The 18,424-nt window shown below is 57.2% G+C and overlaps 1 protein-coding gene and 1 pseudogene across 4 annotated transcripts in view; both read right to left on the bottom strand.

Moving 5' to 3' along the window:
* Window positions 1-18,424, bottom strand: part of LOC107512373 (protein cordon-bleu) — an 87,796-nt gene that overhangs the window by 17,110 nt on the left and 52,262 nt on the right. For 3 of the 4 annotated variants that reach the window (XM_036230511.1, XM_036230510.1, XM_036230512.1), the window contains exons 7-9: window positions 15,525-15,596; window positions 9,202-9,381; window positions 1,209-1,347 (exon numbers count right to left, since the gene is read on the bottom strand). In XM_036230511.1, the coding sequence (XP_036086404.1) occupies window positions 1,209-1,347; window positions 9,202-9,381; window positions 15,525-15,596 (391 nt within the window). The remainder of the gene's footprint in view (window positions 1-1,208; window positions 1,348-9,201; window positions 9,382-15,524; window positions 15,597-18,424) is intronic. The other variant, XM_036230513.1, reaches the window with a different exon arrangement.
* On the bottom strand, window positions 7,470-7,587 carry LOC118611288 (annotated as a pseudogene).

Here is an 18,424-nt window from a genome sequence, read left to right as displayed (position 1 = left end):
GGCCTGGTTCTCCGAGCCTGTCGGGCGCAAGGCCTCGGCCTGAATTCCAGGCCAAACCAGGAGGCTCTTCCTTGTGTTGACACGGGCTGTCTGGCCTGGGGTCTGGCCTGGGGTTCAGCACGATTCACTTTAAGGGGGCGTTTCTTAGAATTTCAACGAGAAACTCACAATCTGATGATGTCGTCACTTCATGAAAACAGTGGGGAGAGACCTCGCAAGGAAGAATGTGAGTCTCACCACAGAAAAGGAGGGGAAAAAAACTAGGCTTGTTCTGATGAGCTACGGGCCGGGTTTTCTTTGACTCTGGTAGGATTTCCCTTCGGGAGAGAGAATAAACTGGAACGATGTATCAGCTCTCAGGAACGACATCGGAAGTGAGGTTCCGACTGGGGACAGATGCTGACGGGCAGCCACGTGGCTCTTGCTAAAGCTTCAGACACTGACCGTGAGCGTGTACCCTGCAGGCTGTTCCCTTTGGGGCTACAGCCGTTAGGCCAAAGGGGGACTGCGAGGGAGCCAAGTGAAGGAGATGGCGTGGGCGGGACAGCCGCGGGCCGGGGCGATGGCCTCTGATGCACCTGCGATCTCGGGGGGCAGAGCGGGGGGCTCAGGCAGCCCCGCCCTTCCGCACCGACTCCTGCTCTCCGTAAGCAAAGTCGCAGACACTGAGAGCTTTCAGAATGAAAACGAGCCATCCGGCACCCAGGGACACCTGCCACCTCCCCCAGGTCGCCTGCCCCGTGAGGGGGCGGGGCGTGATGCCCTAACTGGCCCCTCTCCTCACAGATACTACCCGGCGACCCTCTTTCCTTCGGGCTCTCTTTCCTCTTGAACATCAGGGCCTTTGCTGCACTTGGAAGGGTCATAAATGGAGATCCAGGTCAAACGGGGCGGCCCCCAAACCGCTGTCAACTGACCGACACATCTCCCGAGGGCCGGACGCCGTGCACGGGGTCCCCCTGGGACCGCGCCTTCCTCCGCCAGAGCTTCCCGGCTCGCGCCCACACTCGCCCGCGCTCCCGCGTGCCCGCCTGCCGAGCGCCCAGAAGGCGCGGCCCCCACGCCGCGAGCACGCGCCGCTCCCTCCGGGCAGACGCGCTCCCCCGCTCCCCGAGAAGGCCGTGGGCGGAGCCGCCATGCGGGTTAATAGTGGTGCCACCACGCCACGCGCAGGCCCCGCCGTGCAGGCCGCGGGCGCACCCACTCACCCGTCTTCCTGCTCTCCTCGCGGTCCTCGGAGCGCGCGGGCGCCGGGGCGCTGGGGCTGGGCGGCGGGGGCTGCGGCGCGGGCGGGGCTGGCGCGCGCCTCTTCTTCCTCTGTAGGTCCATCTGCGACCCCAGAGACACCTGGGGAGCATGGAGAAAGGGCGTCAGAGCGGGCGGCTGTCGGGGAGCGGGCGCGCGTGGGCGCCGCGTGCAGGGGCTGGGGGCGCGGGGAGCGGCCAGCACCTCACCCCTGCCGGGGCTTCCGCCCGCACCCCGCCTCTGCACGGCGGGAGCAGCAGGGCTGATGACCGTCCCCGGCCGACCGCCCAGACCTGCAGCCACAGTGCGGCTTGGCAGATGCGGACATGGGGTCAGCGCGCGGGACGTTGTGCTGCTGCCCAGGGCGGTGACTGGCCCCATACACGGCTTTCACAGTGACACACTCACATCTTCTCAGGCAGCCGGTGAGCACCGGGTGGGACCAGGCGTCGGAAGGGGACTTGCTCCCCCCTCCGCCCCGTGCAGATGGGTCTCACCCACCCCCTGGCCGAAGGACGTCTCCTGAGCACAGGTGTGAGCCCAGGCGGGCGGTGACTGAGCTCGGCTGCCGCCCTGGGGCGGGGGTGGGGGGGGGGGTGGGGGGGGGGTGGGTGGAGGCCGAGCCTCCCCCACCCCCTGCACCCCACTGGCCGGCCGCCCGACGGCCCCTGCAGCATCCCGGGAGGGGCGCCCACCTGCCCACGTGCTGTGGCGCTCTGTCTGACCCTGGCGCTCCCCGGCTTATTACCTGAGGCCCACAGCGAGTGTGCGTGCGTGTGAAGTGTGTGAGAAGTGTGTAAGATGTCTTTATTACAAAAGTTTTTAAGTTCTATAAGCAAAAGGCAGGGGGAAAAATCACACTATTAACACGCAGATTAACTGCTAGGAGCTGGCACGCACCCTTCCGTAGTCTTTTAAGCTATTTTTTCTATTCTACTAAAATACTCAGAACCACCTCTTCTGCCTTACCAGTCGTCTACTGCATTCTCTGTACAATGTGCGCTGGAAAAAGCCAGTGTCTCCGCAAAGCGTGGGGTCCCACCGGCAGTTCCCGACCCCGCCACGCGCCGGGGGCACCCTCTGCGAGCTCGTTTTCCTCCGGCATTCACCCCGCTTTCCTAATAAGCCCATTCTGCCGTTTCTTGATTTTTTTCATGTTAGATCATGGCTTCCTACTCCCGAAGGTTAAGACCGAGTCTTTGAGATACACGCACATGTGCGCGCGCGCGCGCACACACACACACACTCTGCCGCCTGATCTTTCCAAAAATGATAGCACGTTATTTGCCGCCGCCGGTTAGTGACACGCGTCGTTAGAGCAGAGACTGCGACTGCGTGAAGCAGACATTTTCCTCGAGCGTTTTCCCCAGATGAGACGCACGATGAGCCTGTCAGCCGCGTTTTCTTTCTGGACTACTTTTTTGTCTTCACTTTTGTGTTTCCTGTGACCGTGATAACCGATTCACTGATTTGCTTCCTAACTTTTTCCCAGGCTGACTTTCTTGGACATTCCTTTCCCTCTGCTTAGTTTTTGTTTGTTTTTTTACCCCTTGTCGCTTGGATCCTGGACCCCTTTCCCTTTAATGTCCGTTTCTTCACCCGGGGGGAGCAGGGCGCTAGCAGCTTTCTGAAGCAGGATGTGCGTGGGACGAAGTGACGAGACCCTGAAACCCTGAAAGCGTCTTTTATTCCATCACTGAAGCGTCGGCAAGGAGTGTGGAAACCGAGGCCGGCCTGTCCCCCCGCCGCCCGGCTGGCCGCCTGTCTCCCAGAGGTGACCCGTTTTCCCTCTGCAGCAGCGAGGACCCCGTCACCCCGGGAGCCCTGACGTTTCGGGATGGTGCGCCCGGCATGGGGCACTTCACTCACTGTCTGGGCCTCGGCCGATCCCTGCGATCTGTGTACCTTTTAATTCTGCAGAATATTCCAGCATTTTTCCCTTCGGAGTTTTCCCTCCGTTTTCTCTTCTCTGTCTCTCTCTGGGTTCCAATTAGTTGAACACTAAGAATTCTAAATCGATTTTCTAGTTTTTCTGGGATATCTTTTTCTCACTTAAAAAAAAAAAAATGTTGTTCTTTCTTCCTTGGAAAATTCTTTTGCTTCATTTTCCAGCTCTAGCAAATTTAAAAAATTCCGTGGCTATGTTTTCAATTTCCAAGAGCTCGTTCTTGTTCTGTATTTTTAAAATAGTATCGCGTCTGGTCTCCCTGGATACGATCCCTCCTTGTTTCTCTCCAAGGCTGGTATTTATACTGTTCGCACTGTTTTTATTTTGTTTCCTTCTCTTTAACGCTTCGTCTTTTCCTCCAAGTCGCCCTCTCCCTCTCTGTCCTGACCTCCGCCTGTCATGTGTTGACCTTTCCTCCATCCCTGGCGACCTTTTGGCAGGTGGCCCATAATCCAGTGTTTCTGTGGACGGGTCCGTGACACACTAGAGGGGGCCCGGGCGGGAATCCCGCTCACTCAGCGGGGCTTCCCAAATGTCCAAGGATTCTCTCCCCGACGCAGGGGGCTCTCCCGACCTCCCGACCTCCAGGCTGGGCGTGCGGCCAGCGGGTGGGCCCTGGTCCTAGTCGGCACGTGGGTGCCCCCTCCACCCCGCCCTGTGCCCTGTGGCCTCAGCGCGTCCCGGGCCTGGAGTTGGCTTCTCCAGCTTCTTCCACGACCCGAGCTGCAGGCTGACCTCTGGCCTGGGCGATCCTCTCCTCCCACTGTTGCTGCAAACCTAAACCGCTCTTTAAAAAGTCCACATATACTAAAAAGCGCACTCCGCACAGTCGTTACCCTTGCTTTCCGATTGTCATCGGTGGCATCTGGCCCGCTCCTCTGAAAGCCCTGTGGACTAGTTCTTTTGCCCCCTAAAGTTTGTAGCAAGGACTACAGAGCATTCCTAAGCAATGGGTCATTTGAAAATACCTAGTTTGTATTAACATGTATCTTCCAGATCACTCACAAATATAACATCATGTCCCCAGGCTGCCCAGACCTGAGCGAGCCCAGGGGACGGGCTGCTGAGCCCGGACTGGCCGGAGGTGTGAGTTCCGGAGCCACCTCTGCCCCCCAGGTCTCAGGAGCTGCCCGCCTGCCTGAGCGCCCGAGCCGACCGCGCTGTGACCCTCCCTCATCCAGGTTGTGGGCAGGGGCCGCGTCCTCGGACCCTTGCCGTCCTGCCTCGCAGTCCATACCCGGAGCCCTTGCACGAGACCAACGTGCCCAGTGCTGTTAATCCCTTACTGCGCCTACTTTATAAATTAAACTCGATCGCTGATGTGCACGTGTAGGAAAAAAAGCAATATATGTGGAATTCGGCGCCGTCCGCGGTTTCGGGCACCCACTGGGGGTCTTGGAACGCACCCTCCGCAGATGAGGGGCCCTGCCGTACTCACTCACATCTGAGAAATTCCTTGTATTTGTTAACTTGTTCATTTTCTACATCCGAACACCAGTTCCCCTGGAGCATTTTAGCCACCTTGTAGCGCACAGCAGGTACTCAAAACGGTTGGTTGAACGAATTAATTTATACACTAACGGTAAAAAGCCACCGCAACACTCAGTGGACTCGTCGGCTTTTTTTATTGCAGATCGTGTCAGTTTTGGTAAGCTGTGTTTTTTAATAAATTTGTCTATTTTATCTAAGTTTTCAAAATTATTGGTATAAAGGTCGCACCACTTCCTTATTATCTTTTTAACATTCCGAGATTGGTATTAATAAGTTGTCTTTTGTTCCCGATACTGGGAATTTACACTCTCTTTCTTAGATCGGTCTGGTGTGAGTTGGTCATCTGTTTGACGATTTCGAAGAAATCGCTTTGTTTTCACTTATTTTTTCTGTTATCTTTTTATCTTTCATTGACTTCTGTTTTTTATTCTATCTCTTTGTTCCCTTTAGATTTATTTTGTTCCATTTTCTTCTAGTATCTTAAGATATAACCTTAAATCTTTGATCTTTAACCTTTCTTCTTTTCCAATACAAACATTAAAGTTAGTTATAAAGTTTTCTATGAACGTTCCTGTAGCTACATCCTGTGAATTTTAGTATGTCGCATTTTCGTTTTTATTCAATTAAAAATTGTGCCTAATGTCCTTTGTTATTTCTTCATGGACCTAGATCATTTTTTCCAGCTTCATCGAGACTATAATTGATATGTAACTTGTGTAAGTTTAAGGCACACAACGTGATGATTTGCTATCCAGATATATTAAGAAATGATTATCACAGTAACACATCCGTTGGTTCGCGCGGGCACTTTTTGTGAACATTTACGTGCGCTCCCAGCAACCTTTCGGAGCCCGAGGCGGTACCCGTAACCATAATCGCCACGCGGCTGCGTGTCGCACCCCCGGGAACTCTGCGTCTTGCAGCTGGAAGTTTACTCCCTTTGAGTCACCTCGCCGCCACCCTGGGCAGCCGCCCGTCTACTGCGTCCGCGGGTTCATTTATGTAGATGCCACACGGCGCTCCCTCCGGGTTATTTCGCTTCCTCTGACGCCCGCCTCCCGGCCCCGCACGGTGCGTAAACGGTAGCATTTCCTTCTCTCTCTTTTTTTTATGGCCGATAACGTTCCATTGTGCATACACTGCTTCTCTTAACCGTCCTTCTACTGACAGCCACCTGGGTTGTTCCGCTGTGAATAATTCTCCAACGGACACGGGGTGCAGGCACTCTGTAACACCCCGACTGCGTTTCCGTTGGATGGACACCCAGAGTGGGATTGCTGGCGTGCACAGTCGCTCTCTCTATGTGTAATTTTCTGGGTAACATCCACACTGTTACCCAGGGCTGCACCCCCCGCCCCCATCAGAGCACGAGGGGCCCAGCTTCCCCACGCCCTCGGCCACACCGTTTTGTTTTGTTTTACTAGAGCCATCCGGGTGGGTGTGAGGCGCCGTCTCACTGTGGTCTTGATTTGCCTTAAACGATTAGTGAGGTCGAGCACGTTTTCATGAGCTCATTGGTCCTTTGCACATTTTCTTCAGAGACATGTCTATTCAAGTCCTTGCCCATTGTTAGTCAAATGTTTATTTTGGGTTGTCGTTAAGATTTAGGAGTTCTTTACATATTCAGGATATTAATCCCTTGTCGGCTATATGATTTGCAAATCTTTGCTCCCATTTCGTAGGCTGCCTTTGTGCCCTGTTGGATGCACAGAGGTAAACGTCCCACAGACTCCAGGCTGAGTCTGGCTGAGAACTTTGTTTCCGAATGTTTCTAAAGACGAGGCATCAGTCGCCAGGACAGGACAAGGCCAAGTTGGGTGCGGAGGTTCGGACACGCCAGGACTTGGGGACCTCTGCGCCTGCTTTAGGCGCCCTGGCCAAAGCAAGCCTGAAGGAACGACCCAGGGCCTTTTACCTTGTAACCTGAAATTGCTGATTTCTGTTCTAAAACCCCGTTTTCTGATTGTTGATTATCGAGGTGACAGAAAAGAATCAAAGTCACCTGGATGTAAAGAAGCAAAACGTAAGGTTAAAAATGAAGTCACACTTTTAAATGAGAAATGCGCTGACCGTCGACGTGATGGACAGACAAAATCCAGGTGACAAAAATGACGGGGTCTGGGACAACGTATGTAAACAGCGCGGCTCCAGAATGCGAAGTCCAGCCTTTCGCCTCCTCCGCGTCACCCCGAAGCCAACGTGTAGGAAAGTCGCAAGCTCACTCTCACTCGGGCTTTATCGGAGGGCCTCCCTCCATACCACGTCACACTCCAGTGACAGCTAAAAACACAGGAGAATCTAATCTTCAGACAAACACTCGCTTCTCCGGCTGGAAGTGTCAGGGAGGAAAAGGCCCCTAACAAAAGGTGGATGGGAAACGACTAAAATAGTTCCCGTTTCCCTTCTCCGCTGGCCCTGGTCAGGACCCGCCGCGCCCCGCCCCGCAGAGGACCCCCCCCCCCAACACCCCCTGCGGCCCGCGGGGCCGGCGCTGCTTGTTTTGGCAAAGGACCTGGACTTGCCCCGAGCACAGAACAGCCCTTCCCTTCCTCACGTCCAGGGAAAAAGGAAACGTCCAAAACCCCGACACGACCTTCTCAGCACCTCCACTTCCTCTGACCTTTAAAAAAGATCATTCCGCACCGAAAGAAATTTCGTATGCTGATATATGTGAGTGACATTTTTCTTTTTCTTTCTTTTTTTTTTTTTAAGCGAGGCAACCCTCGGTTGACCTCACAGATTGCAAGGGCCTTGCCAGCTTCCGATCCCTTTTTTTTATATTTTATGCCTACAGCACCTGGTCTGCCTGGTGGTCTCCCATCCAAGTACTAACCAGGCCCGACCCTGCTCAGCTTCCGAGATCAGACGGGATCGGGCGTGTTCAGGGCGGCGTGGCTGCAGACCACAAGTGACATTTTTCACAAAGTTTCAGATGAACTGGAAGATGCCTGAAATTTTTCCTCTTCTATGACCTGAACAAGTAAATACTAAATGATTAATGCTGGTTGCTAAGGAAAATCTTTTAAAATACAAGAACCTAAGCGTTCTCATTTTCTTATAAACGAGTCACGCCCTAGAACACAAACCTTTCTCCCACATCCAGGACAACAGTTGCGTAGAAATGAGACCTTACAAACAAACGCCTTATCTCCGTATGGAAGGAAGTCCCCGGAGAAGGAACCGACGTTCTTCCCAATGACGATGACGACACGCTTTTGGGCTCCTTTCTCAGGAATTAGCAAACGACGAAATCGCTTCCATTTGACAAGGAAAAAAGAAGAAGCGCCGTCACGGCAAACGCTTAGACGTGATCCGTGGGCCACTCAGGCGCGCACGGAGAGAGGCGGCTCCTGGAAGCGTGTCCCCGCTCGTTCCATGCCAGACCTGACAGATCCCAGGAGAAGGCTCTTGCTGTCCCAGAGGGAACACTGTCTGTTCATCCTGCTGTTTGCTTTTCATTCAGAAGTCCTGATTCTCCACTCACCGCACATTTCCCCACCCGAGCGGACTCTACGCACTCCGGACAGGCGCCTTAAAACCTGGCCGAGACGACCCCTCCTCTGGACTGGACATGCGTCACATGGCGCTCGGCTGTGCATTCACCTCCACGCGGACACGCTCCATGTCTGTGCCTCGGCCCGTGCTGCGGCGTCCCCCGGAGGCCGGGACGCAGGGCCTGGGGGCCGCCTCACGCCAGGAAGGACACGTGTCCGCACCTTCTCGCTGCCGTAGGGTGCACGGGGCGGGCCCTGCTGTCGGGCGCTGGGGACCGGCCTGGGAGAACTCAGCTTCTACACCGGCCAAAAGCAAGGCCCCGTCCTGGCCGAGCTTGGGGATTGTCCCTGCCACAGCCCGCCCAGAGAAGGATGGGTTTGGAAAATAAAAACTTTACATTCCAGGCCATGGAAAGAGGTGCTACTTCCCAAGGGTGTCCTGCCCCCCAAGCAAGGGTTTGATAGTTTAAACGGTGGTTTAAGTCGTCAGCAGGTAGGCAGAGGGAAGGGGCCCCAATGGGGACACACTGCTGAGGTCCCAGATCTCCCGGTCAGTGTGCAATGAATGGCCAGTGCTTGCAAAGACATTCCATTGCCGTCCAGGTAGAAAGAATGAAGGAGGTTCTACAAATACCGTGTCTCCCCAGACGGGCGTCACGCCCTGCAGCAGGCCACTTACTGTGCCCAGACCCTCCCTACCACGTCATGCGTCACCCCTGCCCTGTGCGAGCTCGAACTCACGGTCTTAACCGTGTGCCTTTCTCATTAAGCGACTGCGACGATGCCCGAAATGTCAACAGTAAACAAAATAAACGTTGCCCAGTGAGCATGGTACTTTAAGGGCGAGGCGCAAAGGCAGGTTCCTACCCCCGTAACGGAGGCGGTTACGGGGCGTCTCACCTTCGTCTGGGCAGGAGCATTCACCCCAAACGCTGGCATGAGAGCCCCAGGCCCTAGGACTGGCGTGCACGCAGGGAATGTCCCGAGACTCGGCTGCTCCACTTAAAGACGCCCTTTGCCTACCTTTTCCGAGGCCTTGTCCTGCGCAGGTGGCCCGGTCCCCGGCAGGGCAGGCGGCGGAGGGGCCCGGCGCTTCTTCACATCCGACCTGACAGACAGCCCCGAGATGCTGCTCAGCGACAGGGACGGGCCCAGCACGGCGGGGCGCGCGGGCGCGGGCGGGGAGTCTGGCATCATGCAGCCCTGTGGGGAGAGGCAAACAAACCCGTCACCCAAGACGCTGGCCCCGAGTGACCGCCGGCCGTGAGACCGAGGGCCGGACGTCCCTCTGGCTTCCGAAAGTCGTTTCCACTCTCAGGCGGGAGTGGCCAGTGCCAAACCCGAGCTGTCACCTCCTGAGAAACCAGATGACGCATGGGACCGCGTCCCGCGTCCCGCATCCTGCCGCAAGGGCTTTGTTCCTAACCGCAGGGCAGGGCGGACCTTTCAGCCTCGAGGGCCCCTGCTGGCCGGAACCAGTCCCTGCTGTGGGCCCGCAGGTGTGACCTGGTGCGGGCGTGACCCAGCCTCCTGCCCACAGGTGTGACCGGCCTCTGCACCCGCAGGTGTGACCCAGCCTCCTGCCCACAGGTGTGACCGGCCTCTGCACCCGCAGGTGTGACCCAGCCTCCTGCCCACAGGTGTGACCGGCCTCCCGCCTGCCCTGACCCGGGCGGCCTCTCCCACGCGAGGAGGGAGGAGCAGCTCCCCGCATGGTCCTCGCGGGCCGGAAGGCCTGGTTCTTGCATCCTGAGTCACTTCGCCTCCCTCTAACCTTCAGGCGTCAGGGACAAATGCCCACGCAGCATGAAGCGCGGGCCGCGGACTCCGCGAGGGGCCCGCAGCCGCTAGGACGACGTGAACCCGGCCCGCGGTGACCCTCGAGCCTGAAAACAGCCGAAAAGCAGCCAGAGCAGCAAGCAGCAGCGAGGCCCGCGCTGGCTCCGGGGACTGCAGGACTCTGAGCCGCTTCTCAAGGCTCAGACGGGGACCCTCGGGCGTGGCTCACACCTGGCCCAGCCCCGCCTGGGAGGCCCCAGCAGACGCCCCGGGTACTGGCACCACGTGCTCACCACTGGCCGCAGGGCCAGAGCCACCGTGAGCGGCTCGCAGATGCCCCGGCCACCTCTGCCTCACACAGCCGGCGATCTCGGGACCTAAAGCGCCCTCGGTCAAAAGTCATAAAGATGTAAGCAATGTTACAGGGCTTGCCGAAATGAACACTAAAAAATAATGAAATAATACGACGTAATGAAACGAAATATGATATTCAAGGGCTAGAAGGCGGACGCCCCAGGCGGGGCACGAGGCAAAGGGCAGCGGACGCCAGGGGGGTCCCCGCGTCCCCGGCCGCTGCCGCCAAGCGAGGACGAGCGGAAGGGGAAAAGGCCACGCCGATTATAAGTGCAACGAAAGCCCCCAAGGGCTGCACCTGGCTGCAGAGCCCCGGAACCGCCCGCGCCACCCGGGCACTGAGTGGCACCAGGGTCCCCTCGCTCCCCACGAACGCCTGCCCGGCCGCCCGCCCGTCTGGCCGCGACTTTTCGGAAACCACCTTGGCCAGGCGCGTCCCGTCAGCAGCACCGACGCTGACGTGCCTTCGCGGGGTTCCCGGGGCGCCCCCCTCGGGGAGGCCCCCTGCCGCGAGCTGCTTCCCACGTCCGCCTCGGGTCTTGCAGCTGATGGAGGGACGGCCAGGGCCCACACGGTGCGCGGTCGAAAGCGGTTTCCTGCACGGACGCCTCGCAGGGCGCGTCTGCTCGGCCGGGGGTCCCTCTCAGCCCGTCCCATGGCCACCTGCGGGCTGGCCCTGGGCTCCGGGCATTTCTGTTTCATGCGTGACATGGACCCAGGCCTGGCTCTAGCTCAGAGCCCCCCTCGGCCATGCCCCTGGCACCCCAGCCACCCCCAGGCTCTTTCAGTCATGGAGACCTCCTTGTTGACCGTGGCTGTGAACCGCCGGCCTCGCCTGCCACGGAATCACCGCCACGTCGTGTGGACACGGTGACAGACAAGCACTGCCCGCCGTCACGGCGGACGCTAGCCTTGCCCACTCTGGTGGGCCCTGGCTGCCACAGGGCGCTGTCAGGCTCTCATCAACACGTGCTGCCCGGGGGACGCCCGCGGTCAGACAGGTCCCTGCTGCTGGTCCGTCACTAAGCCCTCGCAGTCGAGAGCTGCCATCCTGCTTCTTAGTAACATACCCCTAGTTTTGTCACTGCCGGTCAAACAGTGTGGCCAATAATTAAATACACACGAGACAATGTGACAAACCCATTTCAAATAACTAGAAGAAAACTAGGAAGGAATTATTCGCCTGCTTCTGCCAAGACAAATGCAAACACGAAACTTGAAATCCGATTTGAAAGTTAATTGAAAGTCAATTCGCTGACACTAACTGGTGTTTCGTTACGGAAGCGTTAACCCCAGCGACCGCTTCACCGCCCTCCCCTTCGACGGTGACGTCCTGGTCACGGAACAGGGCGGGCCACGCGGCGTCGCCAGTGTCCGGCAGGTGTTCGGATCGGAAAGGCGGCCACACCCGCGCCCGCCAGGCCACCCCAGCTCCTGACCTACACGTGCGGGGCCGGCATTCGAGGACAGAAACAGGCACCGACATTCCCCCAACCGGCGAGGACCCCGGGGGCCGTCGCCTCGCATCCTGACATTCCGACTGCTGTCCCCTCGAGTGACGGATCGTCCGCCAACGCCGCTGCGTAAAGTCGGTGCCGCACCACCGGGGCGCACACACTGACACACTCTTTCTCTCCCGTGTGTCACCTGACTTTGCTCAAACTAAGCGTCTGTCTTTAGTGTTGGGCACGGAGTTCAACACGCTGAACCAGAAATCAGCTTTCACCGGCCGTGACCTTGAACACGGCAGGCAGGCGCTCGCCGTGCACAGGGACACGTCCTCCTGCTCCAGGCCAGGGGCAGAGCCGTGGGGATACAGTGATAAAGGTGACGATGATAACGGAACGGCTCCCGCCCTCCCGGGGACTCGAGTCACTCCGCTTTCTGCCACCGGCTCACTCCAGCGCGTCAAGGAAACCACGGCAGAGGTGGCTGTGGGCGCCAGGTCACCGCTAAAGGCAGCGGCGGGGGGTCTGGGCACAGCCGAACCCGCCGAGGTGGCTGGAGAGCGAGGGCTGAGGACCACGGAACGTGCCGTGTTCGGGAACAGAGATCACGGGCTTCACTCGGTAGCAACCAGACTACAGAGGTCACGGGGATCCCCGGCTTCACTGCTGCAGGTTTCAAGCCCGTCGGCGTCGGAGGCCGCGGCAGAGGTGTGCCGTGCGCCCGCCCACGCCGGTCAACGCCCGGCATAGCGAGACCCACAGAGGGCAGCATGGCATCTGCTCGGCGACCGTCAGCTACTCGGCCCGAGGGGGTCGGCATCTGTCCCAGGCCCCGCCACGGCGGTTTGCACAGGGCGGGCCCCGGCCCTCGGCAGAGGCAGCGGTGACGAGGGCAGCGCCCACGCCCTCCGGCCTCCAGGACCCACGCAGGACTCACGCCGCACAAGACAGAGATGTCGAGGAAATTCAAACGCAAATGAAAATCTACTTCTTTTCTGTAAATCATTGTACTTTCAAAAGAATAAGCTTCATGATCATCCACATTTGTGATTTACTGATTTTTTTTGGGGGGGGGTTATAAAGCTAGAAAATCTCACAGTGTAAGACAAAAATCCATTATGCTAAAGAAACAAATATCAAAAACAATCCACTGAGGAAATATTACTAAATATGTATTCTTAGGATTTAACCAAAATACTCTGACCAAAAAATATCACATACTTTTTTAAGCCAGGAAGGCAAAATGATTTATTCCTTTACCTTCTTATTGCTCTTGCTTTTTTCTTCCTTCTTTGTCTCCTCAGAATGTCCACCCAGCAGTTATTGTCCGACCTGATCAAATTCTCGCAGCATGCAGCTCAGCACCCTAGGGTCTGAGGCGTCCCTTCCTGAGATCTCAGGTCCCCTCTGCAGGGCGTCACCCAGCAGGAAGCGTCACCCGGGTCAGGCTTTATTGAAGGCCGCCATTCAAAAGAGTGACTCTTACGATGTAATTACAGACCCACGGGCAGCAAAGGTCCTCGGCCACTCGAACGTGGCCTCATTCTGATCAGAGACGCAGAGCGAGGTCTGACCCTCCTTACGCCAGGGGGAGGGCCAGACACCGGGCAGCAGGAAGGCGTCTGTGGCCTGTTTCTGGATACAGGAGTTTCCAACCTACAGCCGTTGAGAACAGCCCGTGACACATGCACACATATGCACATCCATCCGTGCAGGCACACGCACACGCACATGTATGCACACGCACAATCACCAAGAGCACCCCAACCTTCTGCGTGGCCGTCCCCTCTGCTGGCTGCACCCCGTCTACCGGGCCTGCCTCTCCACAAGTCCCCCCTAATACCTTTTTCCGGTGTTACAAATGATATGATGGCCACCTGTGTCCCAAAAGCTCGTCTTCACCTGGGTGGGGGCGGGGAGAAGGGAGGCAGCAAGGGGAGACGAGCTAGGGGGCTGCTCCTCAGAGTCCGCCCACGCAGGGCCCCCGTTCCCACGCCTGGGCCTCGCTGGGCCTAATGCTTCCGGCCCCCCACCCAAGTGAAGACGAGCTTTGGGGACACGAGTGGCCATGACATCGTTTGTAACACCGGAAAGAGGCAGCAACGACCCCCCGGCAGAGCCCGGCGACTTGAGAGGTGCTCCCCCGAGCTCGCCCCTGCACTGGCCAAAGCCAAGCCCGGCCCCGCTCCTGGACGCTCAGGCGCCCTTTGCCCCTTTGCCGCAGGGACGAGACCAGGGCGCAGGGCGGGCGCCGAGGAGGAGGCGCGACCCCGCGCGGCGGCGCAGGAAGGTGCGGGCGGCCGCACGCCACGTGCTCCGACTTCATGGTGTTGAATATCAAACGGTTTTGAAAGATACAAGCTACACTCTGAACATATCTCGCCAACATTGATTTATAATAAAAACGAGTTCTACATCACGAACGTGCGGCTCAGCCCTCAGGATATGCGCGCGCGCGCACGCACACGCGCACACACACACACACACACACACACACACACCCGGGTCAGTCTGCGGCGACACTGACCCCTGGCGGCCGCGCCGACTCTGCGCTCGCCGGCGGGAACCGCCTGGGGCCCGGTCCCTACCCGCGCGGCCGCGCAGCCGCCTGGGGCCTGGCGAGCACGGGACCCGCGCAGCTGCAGCTCTGGGATTCGCCATACGTCTTAGTTTTTAATCATTTCTTTCCGAAATATTACCGCTTTACAGGGGGTTGGGGGGGCGCCCCCGTGAACTCGGGGCATCCCAGCGCGGGCCCCGCCCCCGTGGGCCCTCCCGCCGCACCGGGGGCTCTGAGCTCCGGGGTCACCTGGCAGCGCGGTGCGCGCCGCCTCCACGCCCGCCCGAGCCGGCGGCGCGCCTCTGGCTCCCCCGCACCCCCGAGCAGAGAAACGTCCCAGGTGGTGGCGTTTTTGTCATTAAGGCAGTGATATGTTAAATCACTGATCGAACGACTTTTACCTTTACCAGGTCCCAGTAACAAGTAACGCAATGGCAGCCGCCGAAGCTCATGTTGACAAACATCGGACTGGCCAAATTTACAGAGTTCGGCACCTTTTTTTTTTTTTTTTCCGAGCCAAGGGAAGAGGCGCAGGAAAGGTTACTCCCAACAGCTCATTTTACGATCTGCTCGAAATCTCACAGTCACAGAACCAGGACTGGACGGCAGGTCCGTTTTCCGCTTGGCCGGAGGGACGCGGTGTTTTGCGGGGTGGGGGTGGCATGTCTGTGTGCTGAACAAAAACTAGCTCACGCACCTGTCCCACCCACGTGCATGGTTTTCCACGGCTGTTCACACACAGCAGGAAGGGAGCAGAGGCTGGAGACAGAGACCTGAGGGCCGCCCCCCCCCACCACAAACCACACCCGAGGTGACCGCCCACGTCCCCTCCCTGTGTCTCAGGGTCCACCTGTGTGGCGGGAAGGACCTGCACACTGTGCCTAGATACAGAAGGGAGAGTTTCCCGAAAAATATAAAATTCCAGGGAAACTGCTCGAAATGGCTTAGGAGGCAACTATATTTACTAAGATTCAAGGACCCTTTGATTAGGAAAATGACCTACATTTTGGAATAAAGCGAACTTTAGCTTACATGAAATTAATTAAGCTTCGCGGAGGAGATCTGATTATTTTAACCATCTGCATTAAACGACAACAACAACAAAAACCAGCTCGGCTAAGCAATAATTCCGCCCTCTGGAGCTGCGCAAAGCCGCGAGGAGTTCCGCCCGGTTAGCACGGGCGCCCGCTGGTGTCAGGACTTACGTTGGAGCCACCGCCGGGCGCCGGCTCTGAGGCGTCCTCACCGCCATCCACCGCCTGCGGCCCGAGCTCCACCTGGAACAGAAGCACACGCCCCACGTCACCTCCAGGTGAAAGTAAATGCAAACAAAGAACTCGTCCTGTGTGTGCGCTCACGCAGGCAAAACTCAGCAGCGCGGCCACACTTCCAGGGAGCACTGTCTTCCCGAGCCCAGCCGTGATCACGGCCCGGTGCTCGGCCTGTGGTCTTGGAAACGGTTCTCGACAGCCTGACCCGAAGTGCTCGCTGGCCGGAAAGCGTTTCAAACCCACGCTCGTGGGGCGAGCGTCTTTTATTTTCCCACCGGCATCTCTTTCGCTTAGGAAATGGGCGATATTAAAACGGCAGGGGCCTGAGCCGACGGACGCAGCTCAGGAAACCACCCGATTAGCTAGGCTTTGAGGCTTTGTACATTTTAAACTCAGTTTACCACTGCCCTGCTCACCGACTGGGTGTACACAGAAATTCTTCACCAAATAGCTCACTCTCTGTCCCTAAAGATAAGCAAGAATGACATCGGACTTCATCGTTTAAGACTACATTCTGCATATCGGTGTGGTGACCAGCCACAGAACCATCTCTGTTTAACTAGAAAATACAGCTCTTTGGAGCCACCTGGCCTCCCCAGTGAGCGTCTCTAGGGACATGACTAAGAATCTAATTGTCTTAAGGCGCTTCTTAGGTACTCTCAAGAACTACTGGGTTAGCAGAATAAATAATGTCAAAATCATACAGAATTGTCATGTTTTAAAAACATTAAAACACCAGAGTTTTAAAACAATAAAACAAATTTGCCCTCATCCATGTCCACCAAAATGCTATCCCTTTAAGTATATTCTCTACCGAGGTTTTTTATATACACACAGACAATGCACACACAAATGCACACAGGTGTGTACGTATATTTTTCTTTTAAGGAGACGTAGCTAAGACTCACGTTGGCTTTCAGTGCCTGGAGAGCCCCCAGTGCTCTGGACGTCTGTAGACTACCAGACGCCACAGGAGTTCAGAAATCATTTAGAAAATTATTTACTCCAAACCCTCTTTACTTAACAAAGAGGAACTGAGACCCGCCTTGTCTAGTTATGTGCACAGAGCATGTGGGCCAAAGTGGACCGTTCTGAGCAGACAGGCTGGTTAGACTCTGGGGCGCACCCGAACCCCGGTGAGCTCAGAGGGGAGCAGCCTGGTTTCTCCACCTGTAAAATGTAGCAACGATACCCGTCCCACAAGGTTTCTAGGATTAAATGAGGCTGCAGTTAGCACAGCATCCCAAGCAACACAAATGGAGAGAAACCAGGAGTGAAGTTAATCCCCAAACTATCTACAACAAATAACCCAACGGGGATATGGCCGAAGGACATTAAGAGAGAAATAAATAAAATTAATGCGAGGGGAAGATCTCAAGGCAAGACAAGGTCTCTGAGAAAGGAGGATGAGTCGAGCCAGTCCCAGACGGAGAAGAGACAGGACAGGGCAGACTGGGCCGTCCCTCGTCACCGCGGCCAGGCTGACCGCGGCGCCGGAGTGGCCTCCTCCTCTCACGGCGCCTCTCGCCCCGTGACCGGAGAGCAGGCCGCAGCCTCCAGTCTCCGCGACTTTAGAGGGTCTTACGGTGCTTAAAGCAAAAGTAGTTCTAGATTTTTTTTTTACTGGCTTTGCTGGCAGTTTCCTGTCTCAAAAGGAGGAAGACACAAGAAGGGGGACTAGGGCGAGGAGCGGTGAGCCGGGGCTGGGACCGCGAGCCGGCCTCGTGAGGACCATGGACAGCGGCAAAGGCGGTTCCCAGGGAGCGCAGCCCAGGCCAGCATTCCTAGAGGGATGGGAAACTCAAGCACAGCGCTCCGCTCTGATCCTGCAACTTCAAAGACTCCTGTCAGCTTAGCCTTGGGGGAGGGGGGGAGGCGGAGCGGGGCGCGGGGGGGGGGGGCCTCAAAGGAGAGACGCGCACTGAGTGCAGCGTTTCCAAGGCCCCCAGGAAACGTAGGGGGATGCACGACCGATCGGTAATGACAGAGAGAAGCCCGAGACCATAACGAAAGCATCGGAGAGGCAAAGGAAAGCGCTGAGGCTTGTGGGAAACTCAAGACGGTGAGCGCCCATCCCCAGTGGTCCAGCCTCGGGGCTCTCTTCAGACTTCAGAGCCACCCGCACGGTCACTGTCCTCCCCTCCGAGCCACCCCGTGGCCGTGGGCAAGGTCCAGCTCTGCGGTCAGACACACCGACAGCCTCACCCTGGACCTGAGCAAGTCGCCCCCCTTCCTGGTGCTATAGGGCCACGTCAGCAGAGCTGGGGTGCATCGCGTGACCCCACAGACTCCTGCAGGCGGGACCAGCCTCGTGCACGGGGCACAGGTCCACGCTACCGGCACAGAGGGCGCGCGCCACACGCGACCCCTTCCTCACGCTGTCTCTAAAGCTGCAGAAGCCGGTCGCCTGCAAACCGAGCCCGTGGACCTGGGACCTCAAAGTCCCCAGAATGGCTCTTCATCAGTCTCGTTTATTAGTAAAGAGAAAATAGTAGGTATTAGCAAAATATACCTTTTACACAAAAATACCGGAAATAATGAGCATTTTCTGCTGGTCGTTAAGAGGCATTCGTGGGCCTGAGAATGTCCTAAGTGACTGTAAACACCCTCATTTCGCTCCTCTGTCCTGTGACTGTCGAACCCGGCATCTGAAAGATGACCTCAAGATTTATTTAGTAAAGACCAACGAGACCATGAAAATTAACTTATGGTGCGGCACATTTCCAAATCGCGTGGGGAGGACCTAGGAACGTGTAAACGGGAACAAGGACCCGCTCGGCAGCTGACACCCTGCCGCCCCGCAGCCCGGAGCCGGCGGCTCCACGTACTTGTCC

The sequence above is a fragment of the Rousettus aegyptiacus genome, unplaced genomic scaffold (genome assembly GCF_014176215.1).
Source record: "Rousettus aegyptiacus isolate mRouAeg1 unplaced genomic scaffold, mRouAeg1.p scaffold_m13_p_13, whole genome shotgun sequence".
NCBI classification, from domain to species: Eukaryota; Metazoa; Chordata; class Mammalia; order Chiroptera; family Pteropodidae; genus Rousettus; species Rousettus aegyptiacus.
The sequence above is the reverse complement of the archived record's forward strand: the minus strand, read 5'-3'. Positions and strand labels throughout refer to the sequence as shown.